This window comes from Passer domesticus, chromosome 2, assembly GCF_036417665.1.
Source record: "Passer domesticus isolate bPasDom1 chromosome 2, bPasDom1.hap1, whole genome shotgun sequence".
Lineage (NCBI taxonomy): Eukaryota > Metazoa > Chordata > Aves > Passeriformes > Passeridae > Passer > Passer domesticus.
Window position 1 is genome coordinate 61866825 of NC_087475.1, and position 25306 is coordinate 61892130.

The window sequence follows — 25306 nt, forward strand, 5'->3', positions numbered from 1 at the left end:
AACACAGTAAATTCTCCAGCTTTTCAGATCTGGACTCTTCCTAGAAGACGCACATGCATAAAATGGATGCTATTTTGCTCTGTGTAGGGATAAACAATTGTAATGTTACAGCTTTGCACTACATACTCAATAAGACTCAATATTCAGGACATACTGTTACTATAGATTTGGTTATTAAGGTTTTTATTTCTACTTTATTGCTGTAATGAAAGCAGCCTGGTTCATATTATTGCAAAGGAAAAAGACTGAGCAAAGAAGCCTTGAGAGACTAACAGTGTTGAGAGAGAGCCTTAATGAATCAGGATATTGCTTAAAATAACTTTATATTAAGTGAAATAACATATTAAGGGAAATGTAAATATACATGAATATATGAATGTAATAATGACACTACATTTTAAGCCTTGCTTTCCTAAGATAACAATATATAAGCAGTTTAACATTTTTCACAGTAAATAGTCAAGTCTTCATTTTATATTCATGAGTAAAGGTAAATCTAAATTATTCAAGACAACACCTTAAATAAAAAGCTACTTTCATAGAACAGATAAACATTACAAGTTATGTTCAAGCAGAACGACTGCCTTAAGTGTAAGAGTAGGGAAAGTACTGTAAATTCTTCAAATCCCAAGCAATATAAAAATAAAAAGAAAGGAAAATGGCTACTGTTCACTACTGTTTTAACAAGAATTTTTAATACATTGTCATTTATGTTGAGTCATCTTAGATCATTAAGCACTTAGATGGCTGATATTAGTTAAAATCCTCTAGTCAAAAAATTCCTCTATCATCAATCTATAATGCATTCCTGTTTCTTGAGGATGAGTTGTTCCATTTTACAAGCTGTCCAGACGTGGTACCTGCTCACTCCTCTTTGCTAACATCTATTAGACCAGTTGAAGTCAGATTAATTGAAGTCCAGTTCAGAGTGTACTTGTTCCAAAGCCTTTTACAACTGGACAGCCTTTGGCCAGCATGCCAAAACATCCTGGCAGACTGCAGCATCTTCTGTATGAGTTTCCCACAGAGCAAAATACGGGCCATCAAAGCTTTCAGAGTTCCCTGGCAAGTTGCAATAAGAAGGGATATAGATAAAAGGTAAAAAATCTTTGGTGTTTCAGGAGTACAAATATATACCAATATTAATTTCTCTGTAGGAAAAGCAGTGCATATCCCAACCTTTGGAGACCAAATGAAATATAAAGGAACTTCTCAAATCTTGTTTGGTTGACTTTTAAATAACTTTTTAGATAAAATTGACACATATTTTGAAAACACCTGGAAGTGACAGTAACTTTCTTCCTGAACAGGTAAGTTATTCCTGAACAGCTAACTCATTATTGTGGCTATTAGTTTAGGCCACAAAATGAAAGAGAGAAAAACTTTAAAAAGAAAGAAATCACTGAGGCCTAGCCCAGTTATCAGGCTATTTAAAATTCCTAGCATTTCCAGAAAAAAAAAAAGCCCTGCCTGGAAAAGATTACGCACATTCTATTCTTTGTAAAGTTTGTTACATGATGTTTTGTAACTCTGCTACTTCAAGACACTTTCTTAGCTCTGCGGCCTTCTTTTCCAACTGCTGAATGTTCCAGTGCCATTGTCTTTTATTTGAATGGACTTTGTTCAGTTGGCAATGCAAACGTTTTAATATAGCATCATATCTCTTATTCTGTACCTAAAAAAAAAAAAACCAAAAAAAAACAAACTTCAAAATTTCGTTCCAGTAAAACTATTTACAGAAGTCAGTTCAGCTCAGGAATGAGTCTGGACAGACACATCCTTTTTGGAGTATACAGTTGTACTAACTACAGTCTTGGATTGCACACAAACCGCTACTACCAGAAATCCCAAAACCTACCAACCAAGAGAAACACCACAAACAACACACAGCAAATCTTACTACCAAGAAAACCTGTAACCCTGCCTGCTTGTCCTGCCTGGATGAAGTGCCTCACAAACTGCCGTGCCACACCTCTGTTTGCCGCTCACGCTAGAGGCCCCTTTTAATTCAGCAAAGGTCCTGAGTGGCCCTCAAGCATTCATCTGACTTATTTCAGATATCTGGTTTAGGACATGAATCATGCCTCACTTTCCCATTAAGGAAAGAAAAGCTCTGTCCTACTAAGACCCTAAGTGTGGAGGTCAGTGTGGATACCTGCTCTGTAGATGTTTAAAATTTAACAAGTAAACACCACCCAAGGACAGCATGTGACATCTCTGGCAAGGCTCTGCATGTAGAAGATTTGAGGCTCCAAAATGAGAAGTGAGAAAGAAGAAATTTTCATTCTTTGACAAGCATGTTTGGGCATAAATGGGAATACAAATGAGGTAACCTTGCTGACTGTAGTAGCACCTTTGTAGCTGCACTGTATTTAAAATGGCACATTTTTCTTAGGCAATACTGCGGCAATGCAGGACTGTCAGTTCCGCCCTCATTGCTGCTTTATGTGGAGAAGTAAATTTGCATTCCAAAGTGTTAAAAGAATGAAACGCTCACTGCAATAAAAAAGGAAATAATGGGCATTCCCTTAATGAAATCTGGGCTTACTTACCCTAGTTTAAATGGCATATGAGTGGTAGTGTATAATTATTCTTGTGTCTGCATATTGAAGCTTTATTGCACTGTATTTCATGTGCACACAATGATGTACAGCTGCATCAGAACCCACAGCACTGTCGGTGACTTCCTGCAAGTCTCACTGCCTAAATTTCACAAATAACTAGGAAATTGCCACACTGGTGTTCTATAAATTACTGCCTTATTTTATTGGCAATGGCTTATTACCTCATGTTACCTCATTGCCTTCATGTTACCTCACTCTCCACTATAATTGTTTACAACTTTTTGAGAGATGCTGTCACATTCACTCATCTGAACGAGTGCTTGGGGCATGTGCATCACTAGGACTACATTGTACGACACAAACATCTATGATCAATATTATCTGCTTTTTTTAGAAATGCATCTCTAGATCATTATTGGGAACAGTCTGGCACATCTGCTGAGGGAGGGAGCACTAATATGATTACTGGAGACAGGGAGGGGACAACATTGTGCTTTTTATTGGATCTTTTGTACATGAAAGTCAAACACTAGAAAAAAATTGTCTGGGCACTCAGGGTATCTCCACCACCAGGGTCATTTAAGGACAGGATAGGCAAGCATCTGTCAAGAGTAATACAGTCACACACTGACATTGGGGAAAGAGGGCAGCAGGGAAATAGACAGTCTTTTGGGTTGAGGTTTTTTTTAATTACTTTTACATAACAATGAATTTTCTATTATTTGTGGATATGTTGAATTATCCTTATGACTGAAGCCTCGACCCTACACAGATACCCACCCTGATTGATTGCTGACAACCCTGTCCAAGGCTGGGAACAGGATCTGCTTTTCAAGAAATGGGCAATGGGGCTGGTGCTCAGGAAAGAGAGCAAGAGAAGATCCACAGGCTGCTTTAAGAGTCACAGAATATATTGAGTTGAAAGGGACCCATCAGGACCATCAAGTCCAGCTCCTGGCCCTGCATAGGACATTCCCAAGTGTCACACCATGTGCCCGAGAGCATTGTCCAAATGCTTCCTGAACTGTGAAGGCTTGGTGCTGTGACCACTTCCCTAGGGAGGCTGTTGCAGTGCCCAACCACTCTCTGGGTGAAGAACCTTTTCCTAATGTCCAACCTGAACTTCCTCTGACACAACTTCAGGCCAGTCCCTCGGATACTGTCACGGGTCACCACAGAGCAGAGATCAGTGCCTGTCCCTCCTCCTCCCCTCACAAGCAAGCTCTAACTGCAATGAGGTCCCTGCTCAGTCTCCTCTTCTCCAGGCTGAACAGACAAAATAACCTCAGATGCTCCTCATATGGCTTCCCCTCAAAGCCCATCTTAGCTGCCCTCCTTTGCTCCAAACAATTACATCAGGTGCCAGCAGTCTGTAGCTGAATTCCACCACTGCACCTAAATAAAACCTCTTCCATGTGCCTAGTATCTCACTTGATTCCTGTGTTGACTTGTATTCTTTCCCAAGTTGTGCTGAGGACTGCTGGGTATAAATGTCTCTGTCTATCCACTGTCAGTTCTTGTATTAAAAATTGGACTGTTTTCAGGAGAGTTCTTAATAGAAAATAATACCCTGAGAGGCTTTGGGTTTGAACCTACTTCCTTCTGAGACAGAAAGAACATGTAATCCAAACAAGTGAAGAACAAAAGTGAAGGTTAATCTTCCCTCTTAATTAAACAGATTTTGATAACAGAATGTTATTTTTAGGCTACCTAATTTAACTTTGGATTTAGAGAATTTTCTTAAGAGGATGTTGCCTTGGTAATAAAAAATTTTCTCAGATGCTGACTAGCAGATCTATTCTAAAGCAGCTGTGTTTTACTTTTCAGGTTAAAAATTCTCTCTGTTAACTGTCACATAAAAAAAAAAAAAAAGATTCTTTCTTCCTCCTACATTTTACAAAGGGCAATAGACCTAACCTTAAATCAGTTAATCTTTATATTATTAAGCTTTGTTCATTAAATTTTGTGGCATTTATTTGAACTGACAAGATAAATGGTATGAAACTTCCAAATTAAAAATTATCTAATCATACAGGGTATTTTAGTGAGGAACGAAACGAAAAATATAGTTCAATTATTTAAAAGAGAAGGTTTTAGCTATTGATCAGAATTTTATCTTGTCAGCTAATTAGGAGCTGCTGTGTTATTCCTAATTTAATGTCAGCTTAAATTAGGGAGATTCATGGGAAGTCCAATTTCCTGGTGCATTTGATTCTTCCACTGATGAGTTATCAAGTCATGAATAATCATGTCAGCAGTGAAATGTAAAGTATTTCAGAAACATTACAGAAATTTTAAAATGTGCATTTGCTTTACTACCATTCAGTGACCTCTTCTTTTTCCAGGAATCATTCCAAAAGTTGACATATGAAGTCCTGCTCAAAAGACTTCAGAAAAAAAATGTTCTTCACAATTAAGCTCTGAATTTTAGAAAGAATATCAGTACCCAGAATTTAAGACAGCATCATTACTGCATATACTTGAACAATGTATAACCAGCAATGCTGTACAAAGTACTGCAAACTTCATTTGCATTATCTACATTCCATCAGGAGAACTGCAATTAAATTTTATTCCAATGACTCACCTCAATTTCCTTTCTAAGCTTAGCATGCTTTTTTTTCTCTTCTTCCAGCAGATCTCTTCTTTTATTGATTAAATCTTTCAATGTTGTGACTTCGCTTTTTAAAAGTGTGATTTCTTCCTGCAGATGTAAGTCAAGATACAGAAATCTACTCCTTGAAAGGTTGCAGGGTTCATCTAATATACTCATTAAACTTGTCTCATCTAAACAGTCTCAATTAATAGAGATGAGATAAAGGTCTATAATAAACAATTTCACAATAAACCTATTAATATTAATTAAAGTTATAATCATATAGGATGGGTAATTAAAAATTAACTATTAAATATTTTACCACATGGTTTTACACCTACAAGAATATATACTCTTGATCTGAAATATAAGAAATACAACAGTACAGGACTTTGACCTCAATTTGGTGGTCTTCATTTAAAGTGTCATTAAATGCAAAATGGAAGAATATTTAATGCAATATTTTAGATATATTTTTTCTTTCTTATAGGAAAATACGATATTAATTAGTCTTTATTTATCAGTATTGAAAGATCTGTTGTATAAACAAATTTTCATCAATTTACATTAAAAGAGTACCATAAAATTTTCAATAATGCAAGTTACATCAAAGTTGAAATCTGCAATCCCATTTCAACTTCATGCTTGTGTTTGTCCATATATTGGCAAAATTCCATGGTGAAAAATACCTATGTAGCTGCTATTAGTAAAAAATGCAATTGGGTCAAGTAAAACCAACAGAGTTAGATTAGAATACCAAACATGTTTTTTCTCTCTTCTTATTTCTATGACCATCTCATAAAATCTACCTCCTGCTGGCAAACAGCTCAAATTTATTTTGTTGACAAAGTTTAAAGAATATTGTGTTCTTACCTGAAACATGTAACAATATGGCAAACTTCCACAGAATTCTGAAAAGTGTCCATGTAAGTTTATCCAATTATAAAGCTTAATTTACAGTCCTGTAATATTTGCATATTTGAGTTCATTTGAACACACAGTATAAACATTTTTTATAACCATACTGACATTTTTAACTGCAGATTGAAGTAAAAATTTTTCCAATTAATGCAGCATTATAAATTACCTATATTCACTTGCAGTCAGTCCCTCATGAACCAGAAACCTATCAGACAAAATAATCATATTATATGAACGATATCAAAATTATTTCACATAGAAAGAATCAAAAAGGAAATATCGTACCTGCAATTGTTTTATAACAGATCCTTCTGGATTCTGCAGATCACATATTAGCTCCTCTTTCTTTGCCTTTAGTTCTTCCACAACCACTTTCTTTTCAGCAAGTTCAATCATAATTGGCAATTTACTTTCCATCTCCCAAAAGAGATGTTTATGATCCTTTATTTTTTCCCGATATTCATTATTTCTTGCAAGTATCATCTCAAACTCCTCTTGTATTGTTTCTGCATCACACCTCAATTTAAAATTTTCAGAATACAGGGCTCTGACTTGGGCCTCCAGATTTTCACAGTGATATTTTGTCACTTCTATGGCATCATCTTGCAGATGTATTTCCCTTTCTGTTGTCTTTGTTTCTAACTGAACAGAATTCATTTCTTTTTCTAGCTCCTGGCACTTTGCCTGTAAAATATTTCAGTGTTCATTTAAGAATTATTTTTGGAGGAAGATATGAAGTGCCTAGTTAAACACTGTTTAAAAAACCTGTTAAATTTTCACTTGTTTGATGTGGTTTGAAAGGAAGATAATTAGACTTGTGTTTCTTAACATCATCATCTTAGAGGCACAATGTAAGAATACTTAGCCTTCTCCCCTTAAATTGAGATTGAGTCTAAAATATTAAATAACACACACACACACACACACACACACACATATATATATATATATATATATAACGTTTGAGCTGGTGAAGTCCTAATCAGACAAAAAATAACTTACGATGCCAAAAATCCCTTGAAAACCTACACAGACACATAGAGGGGTGTGTAGCCGAGAGCTGAATTAATCACAGCTATTTTCAACCCCGTAAGAAATATAGATCTAGTCCTAAAAAAGCCTCTACTTCATCTCACTGACAAGAAGTGAACAAAACCAGGAAGCAGTACTTCAAACCATCATAAGAAATCACAGAATCATCAAGGTTGGAAAGGACCTGTCACTACCTAGGGCTTTAAAGTTCTCTGAGTCTGTTTTAAAACAGATAGATGTTTTTAAATAGTAAGATCACAAATTATTGTTGCATCATCATCAGACTATATTTTGGGATACAGGACATAGCTTCTTGTAAAGTGTGGCCAGCCCACTGACATTCCTAAAAATAAAAGATTTCACTGATACTTCAGAAATGTTACTTTTGTGCAAAATTTCAAGTATCAGTTGTTTCACTTGTAGAGCTATGCACAGATATTATAATTGGAATGCTACTATTTCCATTTGTGTTCTTCCATCCTTAAAAATGTCCACTGGAATTGTCTTTTCTCAGACTTAAATGTAATTTGTCAACAGAAACTTGATCTTGAAGGTTAAACAATAATTGAAAGCTTAATAAAAGACAAAAGAAATGATCACACAGTCTTCATAAAAACTACACATATCCAGTGTTCTACAAAATAGTACTGAATAATAATATTATTTAATAACTACTTAGGATACTCACTTCAAATACAAGGCGGGGGAACTATTTTGTGTCAAAAAAGGTGCTAAAAAAATTATACGGTGTGGTGAAAATCTGAAAAAAAAAAAGGTAAAATCCTTCTCCTATAATTTTTTAGGAAATTACAATTAAAAAAAAAAAAAAAAAAAAGTTCTAACTTTGCATTTAGTTGTTGGGGGTTCACTTTGTGGGCTAAGCCCAGTATTTTTGATTTGTTTTTTCCAAGCAACAAACTGTTTCACCTGCTGTAATGAAGACTTAGCTGTGTTGTGGCCTTACAAACACACACCCACAGTTTTGGCTGAGCCTAAATGCCACATACAGGAACAGAACAGCCATCTAACATTTGAATGCACTCGCACATTAAGTACCACCAGCTTCTCTTGTTCAAGGAAATGCTTTTTCATCGAATGAAAAATAATTTATTTAACTACTCCAAACAAGGTTTATTACCTGCAACTGGAAAAGAACTGCTTTGCTCTTTTCTATGTCTGAGGCCTGTGCCTGCTGCTGCTCTGCTACTCTTTTTACAACTTCAGCTAGTGATGGGGAATTTTCCTTGGCCATTTCAGGCAGAAGTGAAGAACTGGAGGGATAGAAAAAGAAGTGAACTGTTTTATCTTCTTTCTATTCAGTTCTTGCAGACAAAACAATATTGAGGGCTGTCCCGTGGGATCACAGGTCGATAGATTAATTCCATATGGTTCATTTTTAATTAGCAAGAACAGGTTACTCAGAGCTAATCACTGAGAATTAGAACACTTTCTTGCAGAATCTCGTAAAATAAACCTGCGATGTGATACTGCGATGTTCTTCCGGCTTCTCTACAGAGCAGATCGCCAGTTTGTAAGCAGAGCTGTACTTTTTTTAAGATACTCTACGATTATATTAAATGCCCGAGGCCGGGCTCTCGCGTTCCGGCCGAGTACCGGCGCTGCTGCGGCCGCCCCACGGCACCTGCAGCGCTCCCCGCGCCGCCGCCCCTCAGGCCGCCGGTGCCCGCCACCGCCCGGGGCCTGCGGGGGCACGGGGAGCCGGGAGAGGGGCTGATCCCGCCGGGAGCAGGACCCAGCCCTCCGGGAGTCGGAGAGAACACGGCGGGAGGGATCCCTTAGGAGACGTGTGGCGGTCTCACCGCCCGTGGCGGTGGTGCCGCCCGGCTCGGCGGTGCCTGAGGCCGTCCCGCTCCGCGCCCTCTGCTCCCAAAGCTGCCCCGGTTTCCCCGTTCGCTGTGTTACACTGCACTTGCTGCCATCATTTGTTCTGCTGACAGCATCAGGTTTTCCCGAGCATCACTGGGTTACGAAGGACAAGAGATGTGGCCCAGTTTCTTCTGACCTATGCCGTGCCCTGCTCTGTAGCCACGGACTTGCCTCTGCCCCGCTTGTGCTCCTCTAGGGAATTCTAGGGAATTTTAACCCTAAATCGCACTATTTTTATGATTTGATTTTTAATTTTACCTATTTTGTATTTTTATATTTTTATAACATATTTAACTTGAAATTACAAATATTGTATGTTATGTTAAGCAACTTAATTATATATAATATTAAGCAACTTGCATATAAAAATAAATATAAAAATACTTATATATTTATAACAACTATTTTATAAACTAATAGCTCATCTCTGCATATGACCTATTTATTTAATCCAGTTTCTGAAGTGCCATAAGCTAAATATAATATTTCGTTCAGGAGATGTCAATTTGTCATTTTTCAATATTGTTTTGTATCCTGAATATTTTCTGACCTTTTCCTTCTCAGCATTCTGCACCAAAAATAACACCAATAATTAGTTTTACTTCCTTAGTCTGGCTGAAGGAAAGAAAATGATTGCATTGGTTTCTCTCCACCAAGCAGTTCCCCTGTTAATTTTTAATGACCTAGCTCAGTCATATTTGGCAGCCGGGTGGAAAGCCTCAGAGGTGACCGATTTTTGCTAACTTCAGGAAAAGAGATGTCTGGGTAAGGAAGGAAGGACAAGATTGCCTCATCAGTCCCCTTCAGGAGGGGGAGCCAGGATTCAGCTCTCATCCCTCTGTCCAGCATATGCTGAACAGAATAGCAGGAGGGGAAATAGTAGAGCACTCACTTTGTGTGTTTTGGACCTGGCATAAATGTAGGTTTACTGTGGTTGCAGGGAAAGGAGGAACAGGAGACAACATTTTATGGGAAATCAGACTTTATTAATTCCTCTGTCTATTAAAAATTACTGTCCTTTTTTTCTTGCCCCTTTCTTCCGTTGTCATATACTTAACAGTCATGACTATGATTTTAATGCAGCTGAGGAAATGTATTTATTATCTTTTGATAATTGCACAAAGCCTGATATCAATCCCTCATTTCCTTGCTTGCGTTTTAACCGCTGCATTGTCCTGTCAAAGGACTAAGACTTCTTCACTTAGCTGTGTGAAATTCCCAACTGCTGCAAGAAGAAATTGCCATCCTCATTTGGGACCTGTGGCCCCAAAAGCTGACGTTGTGTAACCTCTCTATCTAAGTCCAGAATGCACTTTTTCGTGGCTGGCTGCCAAATTCTGCAGTGGAACACACAGCTACAGCTCAGAAAAGGAAACTCCTTCTCTCTGCACAAGTTTTCCTTTAACTTCTTTGCGGGGTTGTCCTGTTTGGCTGGGAGCTGGTTTGTGTTGTGCAAAGCCGGTGCAGTGTGATCACAGCAGGGTTAACACCGCTTCCGCGTTCAGCGCTCCCCGGGCACTTGTTAATCGTGTTGGTGCCTTGCAGTACAGTTTGTTCTTTCCGGTGTAACCAGCAGCAAAGCAGGGTCCCGTCAAAAAGAAGAAATACAGGTTCCTTTACATAGCATAGGAATTTCCAGCTTGTGCAAATCGGCTCCAAGATTGAAAGAAGTGAGATATATAAAGCTGGAAATGTCTGTGTATTTTGCCAGATGGTACCTTTCAGAATGCAATAGGATTGTCCAGCTGTGTAAGTAAACTCCTGTGTTTATGAAAACTGTGTGTGCCTCAGTATTTTCATTGTATGTGGTGATTTCTGTTTCTTCAACATTGCCTAAAAAAACTAGGTTATAAAAGAAGAAGAATGCTTTATTTTAATCCAGTTTAAGACACTTAAATGTCTTTCTTTTCACCCCCTAGTTTTTTGATTTTCCTTTTTATATTTGCTCTGGTTAAAATTTTACACATATGCTATTATCTCTCTTCATTTGGGCTGCTTCAATGACCTGTTTTCTTTCTCAGGGCACCTCTCTCTGGCAGATGTTAAATATCTCCTGCCATTTTAATTTACAAAAAAATTATGTCTGTTCTCTCAGTTCCTCTACTAATATAAGATGACCAGCAGGATTCAAAGATGCAGGAAATTGTCAGCAATCTTTTCTTGAACAACAGTGCACTTTTAGAATTAGATTTCTGGGGTTCTTGAAAATTGCTTTTTTTGCATCCACCCTGGGCTAACTCTTCTCTGCAGCCTAGTTTTGTTTCCTTCATTGTTCTTTTTCTATATTCATTTTGCTTTTCTACTTTTTTCTCTTGTTACCTTCCTCACATCACATATTGTTACCATTTTCTTTGACCTACTTTTTTTGATATCTGTGCAAGAAATTCTCATAACCTCCAAATGTCTGTCCTGTCAGTTTCAGGAAGTGAGCAAATAGCTAATGGGTAGCCTTGGCTTCAAGTTTGTGCAAGTGTTTGTCTTGAATTGTGTACCAAAACAATCAACTCCTTAATAAATGTACTTATTTTTTTGGATGTTGCTTTAATGGAATACTGGTACTGTAAAGCATGTTAATTAAAACCTGAATAACCATAAATACATCTTCCATAAGCTAAAATGTTGCTGTGAATGTATTTTGAGAAGGGTTTTTTTTTGGAGTGGCTTAGAAAGGAATCAGTTTTGCTGTGATTGTAAGCAAATTTATTCTGACACAACTGTCCTCACTAGGACTCTGTGATGCAAAGCTGGAAGGATATGAGGATGAATCAGCCCCATTGTTCTTATGTGTACATCCCAATAATTGCCCCTGTGGAGCCTTTGCAGTGCATACACAACTTAATAATAATGTATGCAATTACCTCTCCCTCATCAAACACTTTCCTTCCACCTTTTCTTTGGTGGTATTTTTCTGGGCAAGTAGAAGAACAGCAATGAGCTCTATTTACCTTCCACTACTGACATACCTGAAGTGGAGTAATAATCTCGTTTTGCACTACACCCCTCTGTTGTGCTGTCTTTCCTGTAACTATTCCCTATACTTTGGTTGGAATTGTGTCACGCTCAGACAGGCCTCCCACAGAGAGTGTCAGGGCAGGGAAGGATATACTCTGATTTTCCAAGTCATGGTCTTTGGCATGAGTCTGTTTCAGCACTGTTTTCTTAGCAAGCTCTTTACTCTAAAATCCATTATCAGCTGTGTGTAAAGAACACTCTGAGCAAAAACAGGAGTCATAAATTCCTTGGCAGTTGCTTTTATTTGCTATCACATTTTGATATTTTCAGCTCACCTGTTTTTATAGTCGCCAGTTAATCTTTGTAAGTGTTCAATTCGCAGAAAGGAAAACATCATTTTCAGTCAGGATTATTTTTCTTCCAGTCTGGAGGAAAGAACAATGAAGAAAATACAGAATGTTTTCTGTAAAACCTTCTCTAAATAAGCCATCTTTTAAAACCACAAAGGTTTTTGACCTCTCATTTCAGTGGAGAAACTCTGGGAGTCCACAGACAAACATAAACTGCCAAGGAGTACATCACATTTACCATAATGATAGGCCTCGAGTACACATGGAAGTAGTATTTTTGCAGGGTAATGAAGTGATGTGAAGCCAGAACATTCATGTGGTTACAGGAGAATGAGGTCTTGGGGCAGGAAAATTGTGCCGGGCATTATTTAGTTTGGATAGCTCGGGTAGCAGAGCATTGATTTCAAAGACTTAAATTCTTTGTTCCTGCAAAGATGTGAATTTTCCTACAAGTAAATTATATTCATGCACAATTTGTTGCTGAAAAAAGTTTTTAAAGAATACTCTGAATGATTATGGGCTCTTGCAACTGTTGGTAAAGTTGTATATGTTTCTCCTAGATCAAGTACAGTGCTTAGTCATGAAATCTAAGTAGGTATCTTCGAGGCTCCCAAAGCAGAGGGATCTAGCCTTTTGTTCCAGACCTCTGGATGCCTGCACTGGAAATGGAAAGATTATCAGAAAGAGAGAAAAGAAAGTAAGACACTTTTGAGAGAATATATAAAATAGTAGTAACATAGCAACTGAGAGAGGAAAGGATGGATTGACAAGTTTCCACAGGTAGACCTATCTAGGCTTGGATCAACAAAGTTCAGAAAAGGGAAAAAACTAACCATGGAAATTGGAATTACACCATGGAACACAAAACAAAATGTGAATGATAGATAATATTGTATAAGCTTAACACATCTTGATTTCAGAGTGCAGTGCAGCTAGCAGAGTGAAAAAGCGGAGGTAAGAAGTTGTGCACCGTATTATCTTGCTTTAATTTAGTTCTAAGTACTTCTTCCATTACTAGGTAAAGTTTCAGTAACCAGTACTGGGATCTTGTGCGTGCTGAAATGAAGAACTGTCCTGGTCATGTGCTCCTTCACACAAAAGTCAGAAATTAGCAAGTCAATACTTTTGGAAATGCAGAAGGGAGACGTATGAAAGGTCTTGTGAAGGCCTGTGGGAAAAAATGTCATTGCCCTCACAGTTCAGCACCCTACTGCCAGGAGGGTAGCAGACATGAGCTCCACCTCAGACTAAACACCTCCAAAGAAATTGCTACAGAAACTCCTCCAGTCCCAGGAAGCTAAAGGACTTCTGTATTTGTTTGCATCATGGAGGCTGGAGAACAGCCCATGAATCATGTCAAGAAGATCCATTAGGCTAATCAGGGTTAATAGATTCAATAAATCTAATCTTATGTACCATCCTTTCATCATCCCTGACCTGGGAAAGACCTGAAGTAGGTGGGGTGATAGGGAAATACCTAAATGCTTAAATAAATACATAATTATTTCCATTTCCACTAGTTTTCTTTTGTTGGAATTTCTTTTGATGCAGCTGGGAAAGCGTAAGTCAGTAATTAACTGCTACATACCTTCTCTACACAGTATCACTGAAATAAATGTGGTAACATGGTTCTGTGTTCAGACTAATAGTGCTGTTCTTGACTTTTTGTTTGTTTTTCATGTTTTGTTACTACTTGGCAGCTGGAGAAACCTTTAAATATCCTGGAATATGGTGGAAGCAGTACTGATAGATCTGTTCAGCCTTGCACCCGACTTGCAGAACAACATCCAAGGATTACTACACAACACTCTGGAAGCTATTGAGAAATGCTCTTCCATCCATGCTCCATTTGTTTATGTCATGTGTTGCCAGAGGCAGGGGAGTGAAAGGAAAGGTGAACAAGAGTTCTTGCTTCCAGCTCTGAGAGGTTTTTGGAATCTGAAGAGAAGACTGGAGGTGGTATGTGCTCAGACTACAGCTGCTGCTTTGTACACCATCAAACAGAGACTGGATGAAAAAGACCTGAGCATCATTAAAGTTATTCTCCCTACCTTAAGAAAAGACTTAATGAAAGTATATATTGACCATCTCTTTACAACAGTCTATCAGTTTGAATTCGAGGATTTACAGGTGGTACCTGACAGTGACAGCCTGCAGATATCAGAACATCAGCATGAAGGGCAAACACTTCCTTCACAGGACAGGGCACTCATCCAAAGTGAGATTCAGATGTACTTGGAAAGCCTGCCAAGCCTGAAAGGGGAGCTCACCATCCTCAGATCTTCCCTGATCCCAGGTAGAGAGTTCCAGCTAACAGTTTTTACAGAGACTTACCAAGCATACTTCTTCCAGGGAGTTGCAAAATGAGCAAGATTTGGAAATGCCTTCAGGCATCATATAACTCTATATGATGTTGTAATAGTGTATAATGTGTATAAAACGAAGAAGTGTCAATAAAAATACAGCAGAAGTCTGGCAAGACTGTTCCAGGCCTGAGCATGATCCAAGAAAAGACAGTCCTGGGTTTAGGGAGGGCAGACCATAAAATCTCCTCATGTCTGTGCAGGAATTACACATTTTGAGAGTTAACATCATAATTTGGAAAGGCAGGATAAGAGTTTCTGCTGGTCTGCAGCCCCAGACACACTTGATATCTTAGTGTCCCTGCTATGGCATGACTGTGAGCAAGAAGGAAATTAGGAATCCTTAAATTTAAATACCACAGCTAAATTGAAGGTAAAGCAATACTCTTACTTGATTGGCTGATTCCAGGTCACTTCAGTATAAACCCATGTAACAGCTGGTTTGATCTTGTTTTGAAAGGAATTGTCTGTTGTGTTTTCTTGCCTTGGCAGATGATATTTTCTTACATGGGTTCACCACAAGGACAGGTGGGATCTCCTACATTCCAACTCTAAGCTCCTGCAATCTCTTCAGCAGCTCCAAGCGGAGGGACCCACAAGTTGTTGTTAAAGAAAATCTCCGCCGGCTAGCTAAGGCTGCAGGATTTAACCCAGAGGCTTTTCACAGAGTCAAGGTATCTTATAAAATAATGGATTCAAGTAAATGGCTCAGATATTCCTTCATGTTTCACTGGCCAAATTGTAGGCATTATTCTTATCTTTGTCAGCAAGAACCTGTGATAAGCAGGACAATTAAAACATTTATGCTGCCAGTTTATCTGGGGGAGTAGCCATCCAAACTATCAGCCATTTGTCACAATATGGAGAAGCAGCACTGATTCTTCCAAGTCTGTTCTAATATCTAACTTACCACAAAGTAGAATAATCAAATAAATGGTCAGAGCACTTTCTCCTAAAAGAAAAATACACCATTTCTTCTATAGTGGCTTTATACTGATACATCTTCACAGCATTTGAACAAGGGAGACCTGATTTCCATGCGTAAACAGTTAGTGCATAAGAGTGTTTCATGTCAGAGAAAAACCTTGTATTAGTCATATCTGGGTTGTTTTGCAGCCATATCACTGTCCACGTTCTGTTTTTGTTTTGACAGGTAGATCACGCTAATGCTGTGTGTATTATGGGAAAGACAGAGCCTGACAACTATGATGGAATAGTTACGAATCAGAAGGGTGTCACGCTGGCAGCTCCAGGTGCTGACTGCATACCCGTGCTCTTTGCTGATCCTGTCAGAAGAGCCTGCGGTGCTGCTCATTCCGGTAGGAATTGCACTCCCTGTGCAATGCAGAGATTTCCTGGGACTCAAAATGAGATATAAGAACCCAAAGCTGGTTTTTCTTCTATCTGTTCCAAACAATACCCAATTGCAAACTTGGCTTCTGTCTATTCCAAAAAATATCTCTAGCTTGAGCCTGGTTTTTGAGGGTTTTTCCCCCTCTAAAAACAACATTAAAACATTTTGACCACATCACAAAACTATATTTCTGACATATTTTAGTTGTAGTCCCACTTAAATGTTTCAAGCACAGAGGACCTGTAAGGTATGCTCTAATTTCCCAAACCAGGACACTTGGGAAAAGGAACTATGGCATTCTAATCTAAACACTTCTCTCTAGTTTCTATCTCCACAAAATTATATTTGAAAACTGATTGCTGTTAATGTGAAATTTGGAGGGGAAGGGGGAGGCCTTCTAAGCTAATTTATTATTAGATATCATTATTTAATTTTAGGTGTAAATGCATCTCCTAATTTATACCTTTAATAAGTGCATTTATTTTTAGCTGCTAGAAAATTAAAAAGAAAATATATACCAATTTTTTTTCAACCTCTCATGTCTCACAGGATGGAAGGGCACATTGTTAGGTGTATCTATGGCCACAGTGAATGCTATGGTTTCTGAATACGGCTGTAATGTGAAAGATATCCTTGTGGTGCTGGGCCCGTCTGTGGGACCTTGCTGCTACAAACTTCCTCATGAATCAGCAAAAGAATTTCACAGAATTGATCCAAATTGTGTGAGACTATTTGACTCTGCAAGTCCTTATATCGATATCAGAAGAGCAACGAGGTAAGCCTCCTGAGGGAACAAAAGATTAATTCCACATTCATTATAAAAAATTACTTTGATACTGTATTATTCAGCACTAATATGGTGGGGGTTCTCAACAAAGTACTCTCTAGTTCTTTCCAGATCAAGAAAGAACACTTTTGAATGAATGATATTTGCTCACTTTTGCTGGATTTCAGCAATTATTTTATTGTTATACTGTTACATATGGTTAGTCTATGGATTATAGACAAAAGTTCAAATTTAATGTGATTTTACAGGTTGCAGGAAAGTAATTATTTTAGTCTCATACTGAAAGAAAGAAACAAAAAATGCAAATGAAAGCCCCAATCACAATATTGGCACAGTTTGTTCAGTTGGTACTTGAGGTTCTGCCTTAATGATAATGCCTTATGGAATGTGAAGATGTAAAAACAGTAATATTTTTTGTTTCTCTTTTTTTTTCAGGATTCTTCTTGAGAGAGGTGGGATTCTTCCCGAGAACATCCAAGATGATTCTATCACAGACCAGAACCGAAACATCACTTTCTGTACTGCATGCCACCCTGATAAATTTTACTCTCACTTTCGTGATGGCACTAACTTTGGGACACAGATTGGCTTCATATCAATCAAAGACTGAGACAGTATCTCTTACTCTAGAACAGCATTTAGATAATAAGTCTGCTGCATCATCTGGCATCCTGCTCTCCGCATAGAAGTTTTTCCTCCTTTCTTTCACAGACTTGTAGTAGGGAATCCATGGGTCATGAGATTCTCCTGCTTGTTCCATCCCTTTCCCTTTTGAGGCAAGAATAAGTACCTGTGCTGTGGGGACAACAGTTCTTGTATGAGACAGGGTGCAAAGGAAACAAGGACAAACCACGCCAGTGGCAAAATCCTTCTACAAGATCCAGATACAAGCTCCAAGTTTATGGATCCTCCTTGACCAAATATTTTCCAGAAATCTCACTGTCTTAAGTTGGTGGAAGCCCAAAAAACACCAGTCTTCATTAGCTTCTGGTTGAGACTGCTGAATGACACTAAGTATGACATTGCTAATACAGGAAGGGAAGCCAGCATTGCATGTTACCTGTTTGAGACACTCAACTTTGATAGTTTCAGCTGAAGCCTTACAAAATTTTGTGCATGGGATTAATTTTCTTCTTTGGATTAGTTTAAAGAACTCCAAAATAATTACAGGAATTTTCCTATGGAAAATAACTTGAAGGTAAGAAGCAAGCAGGCTCCTTTGGGGCAGATATTGAATATATATGAACTCTCACAATTCTGTAATTTTTGGCTGTAGGAAGGGTAGGACTAAACCCTGTAATTTATGATGTGTATGTTCATGTCTCCTTAGGATTTTTTTTTAAATAGTGGTGCTTTCATAATGTCATTGACACACTTTCAACAATGCTGAGTTATCCAATAAATATCTAAAAAGTTCTGTGAATTTATCCTGAGTTAATTTTACAGAACAATAGTTGGACTTACGTGTCTTACTAAGCAAATTCTAAGTGTGCACTGTTTTATTTTGGCCAATAAAAATAATGCCTCTAGATTTTACAACAGACATGATGTTTTCTGACACGCAGACAGTGAGAGATTGCTAACAGTAAAGCTGTGCTGATTGCGGCTTGCAGAGCTGCCAAGCACAAGCCTTGGGCCAGCGGTGCTGTGACGTACTTTCTATTTTGGGTTCTGCGAGCTTTCCCTGATCTGACTGCTCTGCCCGCTAGAGGTCAGTGCTCGCTCACGCTGCTCTTCCATCCTGGAGGCGCGGATGGATGGATGGATGGATGGATGGATGGATGGATGGATGGATGGATGGATGGATGGATGGATGGATGGATGGATGGATGGATGGATGGATGGATGGATGAGGGTCCAAACCATGAGGTTTGCAAAGCACCGCACAGCACGCTGCTACTTTTGCCTCTATAGTCACCTATATAGTCAAGTTATTGTAATATTTGTGCTTGAGGAATAATCTGTTCTCATTTTGATTCAGAGCTGACCGAATTAGACCTTTCTTTGTTTTCTGAAAGAACGGACTTTTTTAAAAAACTTCCTTTTATCTGTGAATGGTATTTCTCAGAGAAGAGTCTGGCTCTGAGTATGTTCTCTGACTGTCACCATCAACGAAAAAAATATATTTCCGCCAACTATCTTACTTCTTCAGAAATGTTATTCTTCTGCTGCTGTAGCCCTGCAGTCATTGACTGACCATCTTCATTTACCTTTTTTAAACTCCTCCGTTACTTTCACCATTCAGCTGGCTTCAAACCAGAGTCTCAGGATCCAACAGGGGCAGCACTCACACTACTCAGCTGAGAGTTGTCAAGCACATTGCTGCATACCAGCTAATGGTGTGTATGGTATGTGTTACGTGTATTATTGACTTGTTCTAAATATAGGATAGTATAATTATATGGAGACTGGCAGGCTTATCTTGCTACCCTAATTAAAAACACCAACACAACAGACTACCTTAACCTTTTAGTTCTGTCCCTTCACCCTGGTTTCTGTTCCGGTTATGGGTACTGACTGACGTAGCAGTGAGGTGTGTAAGGTTCCTTCTTGAAGCTACAGGGGCAGTGGCACTACATGACTTTCAGTCCCTGCATCTGAAGCTCAGCCAAAGCTGAGTGCCCTTCACCTAAACCTTTTCCCTTGTGTATCAAGAGTATGCCATCAAAAACAGCTGAGTTACTCGGTTCTGCAAGGTACTGACAGCTGAAGCATCATAGGGGCCCATGTGCCTGCTGTTATCCCATCTCATCTCAAAATTGGCTTTAAACTAATTCATTTATTCTTCCAGTAAGTACAAAAACCTTGCAGTCATGCTACTTACCACAGTTCAAATGCTCAGCAGTATATTTGGTCACATTAACATGATACTGAGAGTAAGCCCTGTCTTGTTCTTACCTGCTCAAGGATTGCAGTAGAGATTTTACGTTTAGAAAAATGCCATTTACAGGTCATGGTAAGGCTGTGCAAGCTGGAGACTATCAGAATGAGCAGGAACACCAAAGGCTTCACCTTTTGGAAGACAAATCATTACCACAATTGTTTTTTTTTTTGGTTTTTTTTTTTTTCTTTTATATGAATTACCTAGACTGTAAACTTTTCAAGACAGGAAACATTCTTTTGCACATGGATGACAGAGGTGGAAAACTCCATGACCGATAAGAAAATATTGTAAGGTTCAGTCTCAAATCAGGCTAGGCTCTGAATCATTACTTCTTTCAAAAGTCCTTGCTACAAAAGCATTGTAATCCTGGTATTAAAAAAAAAAGTTTGGAGGCAAGGCGTGACAAGAAGGGGACTAAGCTGTTTCATATCTGTTTATTTACTTTTCATTCTTGCTGCTCATTGAAGGAGGCAAGCACAACACTCCTGATTCATCACCTCTAGAGAAGCTCTTAAAATACTTCATAAATTGTTCAGCTGTACCTAACTAATTACCAGATCCCATTTATTAACCTAATATCCATTGAATTTATAAGCTGCATTTGCCCTATTATTGTAATTAAATGACATTATTAATTATGATAATGGTGTGCCCTGAGGAGAGCACACGACATGATCACATTGAATATTGGTTTTGCTAGTTGTTACTGTGCAATTAACATTTGTTGCTATTGTAGATTCTCTATATGGGCCTTTTTATTTACATTACATGCTTGAATGAAGTGTACTGAAACATGTCTGAGAGAGGCTTTATTCACTATTCCAGTAGAAGAGGGCAGCTCTAGCAAAGATGTCTGCCTGGGGAAGCAGTGTGCAACTTCAGAGAAATAGATCAAAGCCGGAGATAATTAGTGAAATGTTTATCCAAACCATGTCATTTATTGCCATAGGCATAGCAAAGGTGAAAACTATTAAGGAAATTAAATGAAAAATGTTTTTAATGCATTTGTAGAAGTCAGTTCCATCAGTGACTGCTGGTCTCTCTGTGCTGACAACCTGAGGAGACAGGATGGGGGCAAGGCAGTTTTGCATTTGACAGTTGCCTTTTTGATTGGCTACAAATTCAGAAGCCATGGGCCTGGATGTTCAGCAAAATATATGGGCACATCTTGACTCACAGAAAGTATGTCATCCCTCCCAAATTACATGCATTCAATTACAGGAAAGCATCTCCTTTCCCCAGCAGTATCATGGTCTTGCAAAGTGGTAGTCTTTGCTTGTGTTGTTTTCCTCATGCTTATCATCACTGCATTTCTGTCCAGCACCTCTCAAAATCCCCCTGTGAGGACTGTGAATCTGGTCACAGGGGGATGGAAGATACAGATGCTATTCTGCTCAGAGCAGCACCAGTGCTATTTTCTTTTGTATGCTTGTGCTTTTTTTTCTTTTAGCAGCAGTGTGAAACTTCTTGTTCTCAGCACAGGGTCTTTATCACTATCCTCCAAACCATTCCCATTTTACAGGTTTCCAAAAGAGCTACAGCTTTTCAGCTTACAAAGCAAAGAAGCCAATATTCCTAGATTCCTTCACTGCTGTCCTCATTTCCACTCCCTGTTCAATTTGCTGCTGGGCAATGCAAAGAGGGAGATGAGCTGCACTCATTTGTGCTGAGGCCCAGAGGGGCTGTGTGTGTGCACTCGCCTCGATGTCATGTGTGTGAAGCTTTTGTTCTCTGAGTACTGAAGTCCTTCCTGAACTCCAGCCTCTTGTGCAACAATATTAACAGGAGAGTGCACTGACAGGAGTGGTAAATCCTATATGTGACAGAGGAAATAGTGTATTGACCTGCTGAGGGATTTACATACCTCCAAAGGCTGACAACAAGCTCTGCCTGTGAGGCTCACTTGTTCTACTTTCCATTTCCAGCAGATATTATCCAGTGCTTACAGATGAATGACTTGGATAGATATGTATGTGGATTTAAAAACTGTCCTGGTTGAGTATATTCTTTTATCCAGAATGCTACTAATCATTTACAAAATACAGAGATTTTGCTGTTGTGCTTGCTTTAAATATACAGTGCCTATGGCTGTACAGCTAAAAAGCATGATTATGTATTTCCCAAAGGCATGCAGAGAAATAGGAAGCTAGCTTTTTTAAGTGGTCCCTCTGATCTTTCATTAATAAGTGTTTAATTTACAGTAGCATCTCGCATTACAAATACTTGGCTGTCTTCATCTGCAAGCTCTCAGGACTGAGAAGAGACCCACAGAAGGATTTTGGGAGCATGGTCTCCAAAGGACAGCAGGACTGAATTCTCTCTCTTATCCTTCTACGAATGCATCATGTCTCCAGGGCAACCTGAATTCTGACAGTCATGGGAGCAAGGACATGGCATGGATTTCTATTTGATTCCTGCAACTGAAAAGAGATCTGAGACAAAAATCAATATGTGACTAGACTAAGAGAGTTCTTTTCACAATTAATTTTATCTAAGGATTAATTTTCTATCTTCTTGTGCAAATGTAATTCAGAACTACTAACTACTGCGTTTGTTTTGATCTTTCCCCTTCTACATGTAGCAAAGGCTTAAACATCTGAAATAAATAGGTTGCAGCATAAAAATGAGGGGTGAGCCTACCAAAAAACTGAACACACATTTTATAAGGGAGTCTGAAAACAATGTTTCTATTTCAAGATGTATAATTTTTTGCAATATTTTTAAGCAGTGAATCATAGTTCTCGTTAGATGTTTCAATTGAAAGTGATTTTTCCAATGACAGCTGTATGAAATAAATACCTTAGTATTTCTCTTTGAGGCACTGAGTTCTATCCTAAAGCAATATTGAAGCATATGTTGCAGCTAAAGGAAAACATTTCTGTTCTGCTTTGGTTATCTTTCTTAGAAATATGCGAGCTTGATTTTTCTGCACAAGAATGAATCATAAAAAAGTCAGCTGTAAAAACAAAATTGTGACAGTGACTCAAACATTTTCAGTTGGTTTTAATATGTGCTTTTATTAAAGGCTTCATAAAACTATCATTAAAAAATCTGGGTCGTGCAGGTGATTTTATTTTGACTCTCTGCTTTCTTCTTTATACCATCCCCATAAAAAGCTGCAGGACATGAAAGGTGAGTCAATCAAGAAACTCCTTAGAGAGGCTCCTTTAGGTCTGTTTATTGCTGTATTTGATACTTAGATCTTCCTCAGTTCCCTCAATTACCCTGCAACTTGGATCCATGTGTTCCCTCAGCACTGGCACATCCTGGCTCATGTAACTCCGTGCTAGCCATGGCAGAAGCACAGTTGCAGAGTTGATACTGATGTTTGTGCTGTAGCTTTTCTTTAAACTATATGTTGCTGACATAAATGACATTGGGACAAAAATGTGGTACCATGATGGCAAGATATTTTGAGAAAAATCTCCTGAGTAATGCTGCATTCACTTATGGTTTTAGGGGCTAGGTTAGTAGCAATTTTTTGCTTTTAATGAGACTGGGAAAGTTAAGGATAATTCTACACTCATTATCTAGTAGATGTGTTCGTCAGAGTGACACAGTTTGGGTTTTAGAGTCTTGTCCTGTGTACTAATATACTTCTCTAATTTCCTTCAACAATGGCTTCTTAAGAAGGGACTGACTGTGTGTATATTGGTTAGGAAGTGCAAACTTCAGCTGATCCCTCTTCATTAGTTTACATTGCTATTTAGCATAAAAGTCTGTTAGAAAATACAGGCACCACAAAATGGGAAAGTTGGACTGTTGAAACTAAAATGTTCTTTTAGGAGAAAGGGTAAAGATTTAGACAAAGCTAGTTTCAACATCTTCAGGATGACTGATGAAATCAGTCTTTTTGAACAACTTTTGAAGCGGCTCTTATTTCCTGTTTTGAATATTAGGAGTAATCTGAAATAAACTTTAACTGAAGAAGTACCATTGCAAATTAAAACAAATATTAAAATCTCAATTTATGCTGAAAAGAGTCTTCCACAGAGCTCATCTTACTATTTATGTATATTTATCTGCATGAACCAGTCCTCTTATTTCTTCAATAAATATTTCCTTCATAGATTGTAGATTGTTATATTCCCTTCAATAAATGTTTAGCTAAGTTTTACGTACAACATTTAGCTCCATTAGTCATATTAGTCATTCCTAAGATGACCCTTCAGCTCTTAGCTCTCCAGATTCTGCCTTATTAATGTCAATTAGGTGTTAATCAGCTTTCACTTACGTGCTGTTTTAGAAGGAGAGTGACATTTGAACTTTGTGCAGAGACTTGTTTTTTTTGTTTGTTTTTTTTTTCTGGTAGGCTTTCAAAGTGGTGCTTTTTGATACACACACAAAAAAAAAAGCTCGAAACAGCCTTAATTGAATGACCTTGATTTCCCTCTTTTCCCTGTTTTCCAAAAGAGTCATAACCTCTTGCACTTCAGTTAGGATTTATTTTAGGCTTCCCAGCTATAACTCATAATTCATCACATTGTTCCCAGAAACAATCTTCATGAAGGAGGCTCAAACCAGAAAGTGAAAAATAGTTGTTATTTTTGAGGCTAACACAGAATTTATGGTAGAAGAGCATTTATAACTTAAGCAAAAACTTTCAAAAGTATCTGAGATTGGAAAGCTGATACTAGGAAACTAAAACAATATGGAAATAATTTCACAGTTTTTGCAGGAAGAAAAAATACCCATATGTGTGATGCTGAAAATTCATTCCTTGAATTATATTCACATCAGGACTGGATGCCTTTGTATGTACTCATTTATCCCTAGCAAACTGAGCAGGGGCTAGAGGGAAAGAATGAGGTTGTTTGCCCACTATAATAAATTATAGGAGAAAAGAGGCATACAGCAGCATTCCTTTTAGCAAGTGAGTTAAAGAGTGCACAGGCTAATGATGAACCACTTTCTATGGAGCCAATATCTGAGAATGAAAAAGCAGCCAGTCATTCCTTGGCTCTGCAGCAGTCTTGGAGGCTGTTATACACAAACAGAAGCAGGGAACAAAAATCTCATTTGGGATGCAGCTAGCCTGAAACAGATATCCATGGTGAGACACTCTTGGATACAAGAGGCAGAAAAAGACAGCATCATGATGGTGAAGACATTTCTACACCTGCCTATTAAAGATTTAGTGCAAGAAGAATTTATTGATGTGGAAATGTGGCCCCCTAGCTTATTGTCTGAGCAGAGAATAGTTCTGCCAAGCATCTTCCTGTGTGTAGCTCTTTACCACAGCTGCTAAAGCTATTGAGTCTTCTTTGTGTGATCGTGATTCTTCCCCAGAACCTGGAAGGGTTGGAGTATTGAATTCTTACGGACTTGTCTCAGTTCTCCTTTTTCTTCATCCCTGATTCAAACCCTGCTACCATGCACTCACAAGCTTCCAATCCATGCAGGCAGGGAGAGGACCACAGTTAATTGTGGGAGGCAGACAATAACTGTATGTATTATCTGCATGCAGGACTCCAGGACCTTGCTGGGGCCAGAATAATCGCCATGAAGGGCAAATCTGCCCTTGCCCACTGCAGCAGTATTTCTGGACTGAAAATATGGAAGAGAAGCTGCTTTTTGAAATTTCACTCAGCTTGGCAAACAGCCCAATTCAGCAGA

General features: G+C 38.4%; 2 protein-coding genes across 9 annotated transcripts; one reads left to right on the forward strand and one right to left on the reverse strand.

The window, feature by feature from the left end:
* Positions 1-673: 673 nt before the first annotated feature.
* CCDC122 (coiled-coil domain containing 122) lies at positions 674-9167 on the reverse strand. Of its 4 annotated transcripts, XM_064408727.1 has the most exons (6): positions 9037-9167; positions 8252-8384; positions 6367-6765; positions 5152-5268; positions 1489-1675; positions 674-1062 (listed from the first exon to the last, which is right to left on the reverse strand). In XM_064408727.1, the coding sequence occupies exons 1-5, from the start codon at positions 9072-9074 to the stop codon at positions 1511-1513; spliced, it is 852 nt and encodes a 283-aa protein (XP_064264797.1). In that variant the 5' UTR covers positions 9075-9167; the 3' UTR covers positions 674-1062; positions 1489-1510. The 4 variants fall into 4 exon arrangements, with proteins under 4 accessions (XP_064264797.1, XP_064264795.1, XP_064264796.1 ...); XM_064408725.1 differs by lacking the exon at positions 1489-1675; XM_064408726.1 differs by having other exon boundaries at positions 674-1675.
* Positions 9051-22742, forward strand: LACC1 (laccase domain containing 1). 5 transcript variants are annotated; one of them, XM_064408724.1, is made up of 7 exons: positions 9051-9765; positions 12863-12999; positions 14003-14598; positions 15158-15339; positions 15819-15984; positions 16569-16794; positions 17242-18608. In XM_064408724.1, exons 3-7 carry the CDS (start codon positions 14031-14033, stop codon positions 17414-17416), a joined length of 1317 nt encoding a protein of 438 aa, XP_064264794.1. In that variant the 5' UTR covers positions 9051-9765; positions 12863-12999; positions 14003-14030; the 3' UTR covers positions 17417-18608. The 5 variants fall into 5 exon arrangements, 2 of the variants coding, with proteins under 2 accessions (XP_064264794.1, XP_064264793.1); XR_010356098.1 differs by lacking the exon at positions 12863-12999 and adding an exon at positions 21892-22742 and having other exon boundaries at positions 9054-10749; positions 17242-18004; XR_010356100.1 differs by lacking the exon at positions 12863-12999 and adding an exon at positions 21895-22742 and having other exon boundaries at positions 9054-10749; positions 17242-18004.
* The last annotated feature ends 2564 nt before the right edge of the window (positions 22743-25306 follow it).

Excerpts from the sequence above, each read along its gene's own strand:
- LACC1 (XM_064408724.1), top strand. The coding sequence starts at position 14,031 with ATGGTGGAAGCAGTACTGATAGATCTGTTCAGCCTTGCACCCGACTTG. Across the intron at positions 14,599-15,157 it reads CAGATCTTCCCTGATCCCAG|ATGATATTTTCTTACATGGG; the intron begins GTAGAGAGTTCC and ends TTGCCTTGGCAG. Across the intron at positions 15,985-16,568 it reads CTGCGGTGCTGCTCATTCCG|GATGGAAGGGCACATTGTTA; the intron begins GTAGGAATTGCA and ends CATGTCTCACAG.
- CCDC122 (XM_064408725.1), bottom strand. The coding sequence starts at position 9,074 with ATGCTGTCAGCAGAACAAATGATGGCAGCAAGTGCAGT. Across the intron at positions 6,766-8,251 it reads CAGTTCTTTTCCAGTTGCAG|GCAAAGTGCCAGGAGCTAGA; the intron begins GTAATAAACCTT and ends AATATTTTACAG. Across the intron at positions 1,063-5,151 it reads AGCTTAGAAAGGAAATTGAG|GGAACTCTGAAAGCTTTGAT; the intron begins GTGAGTCATTGG and ends GCAACTTGCCAG.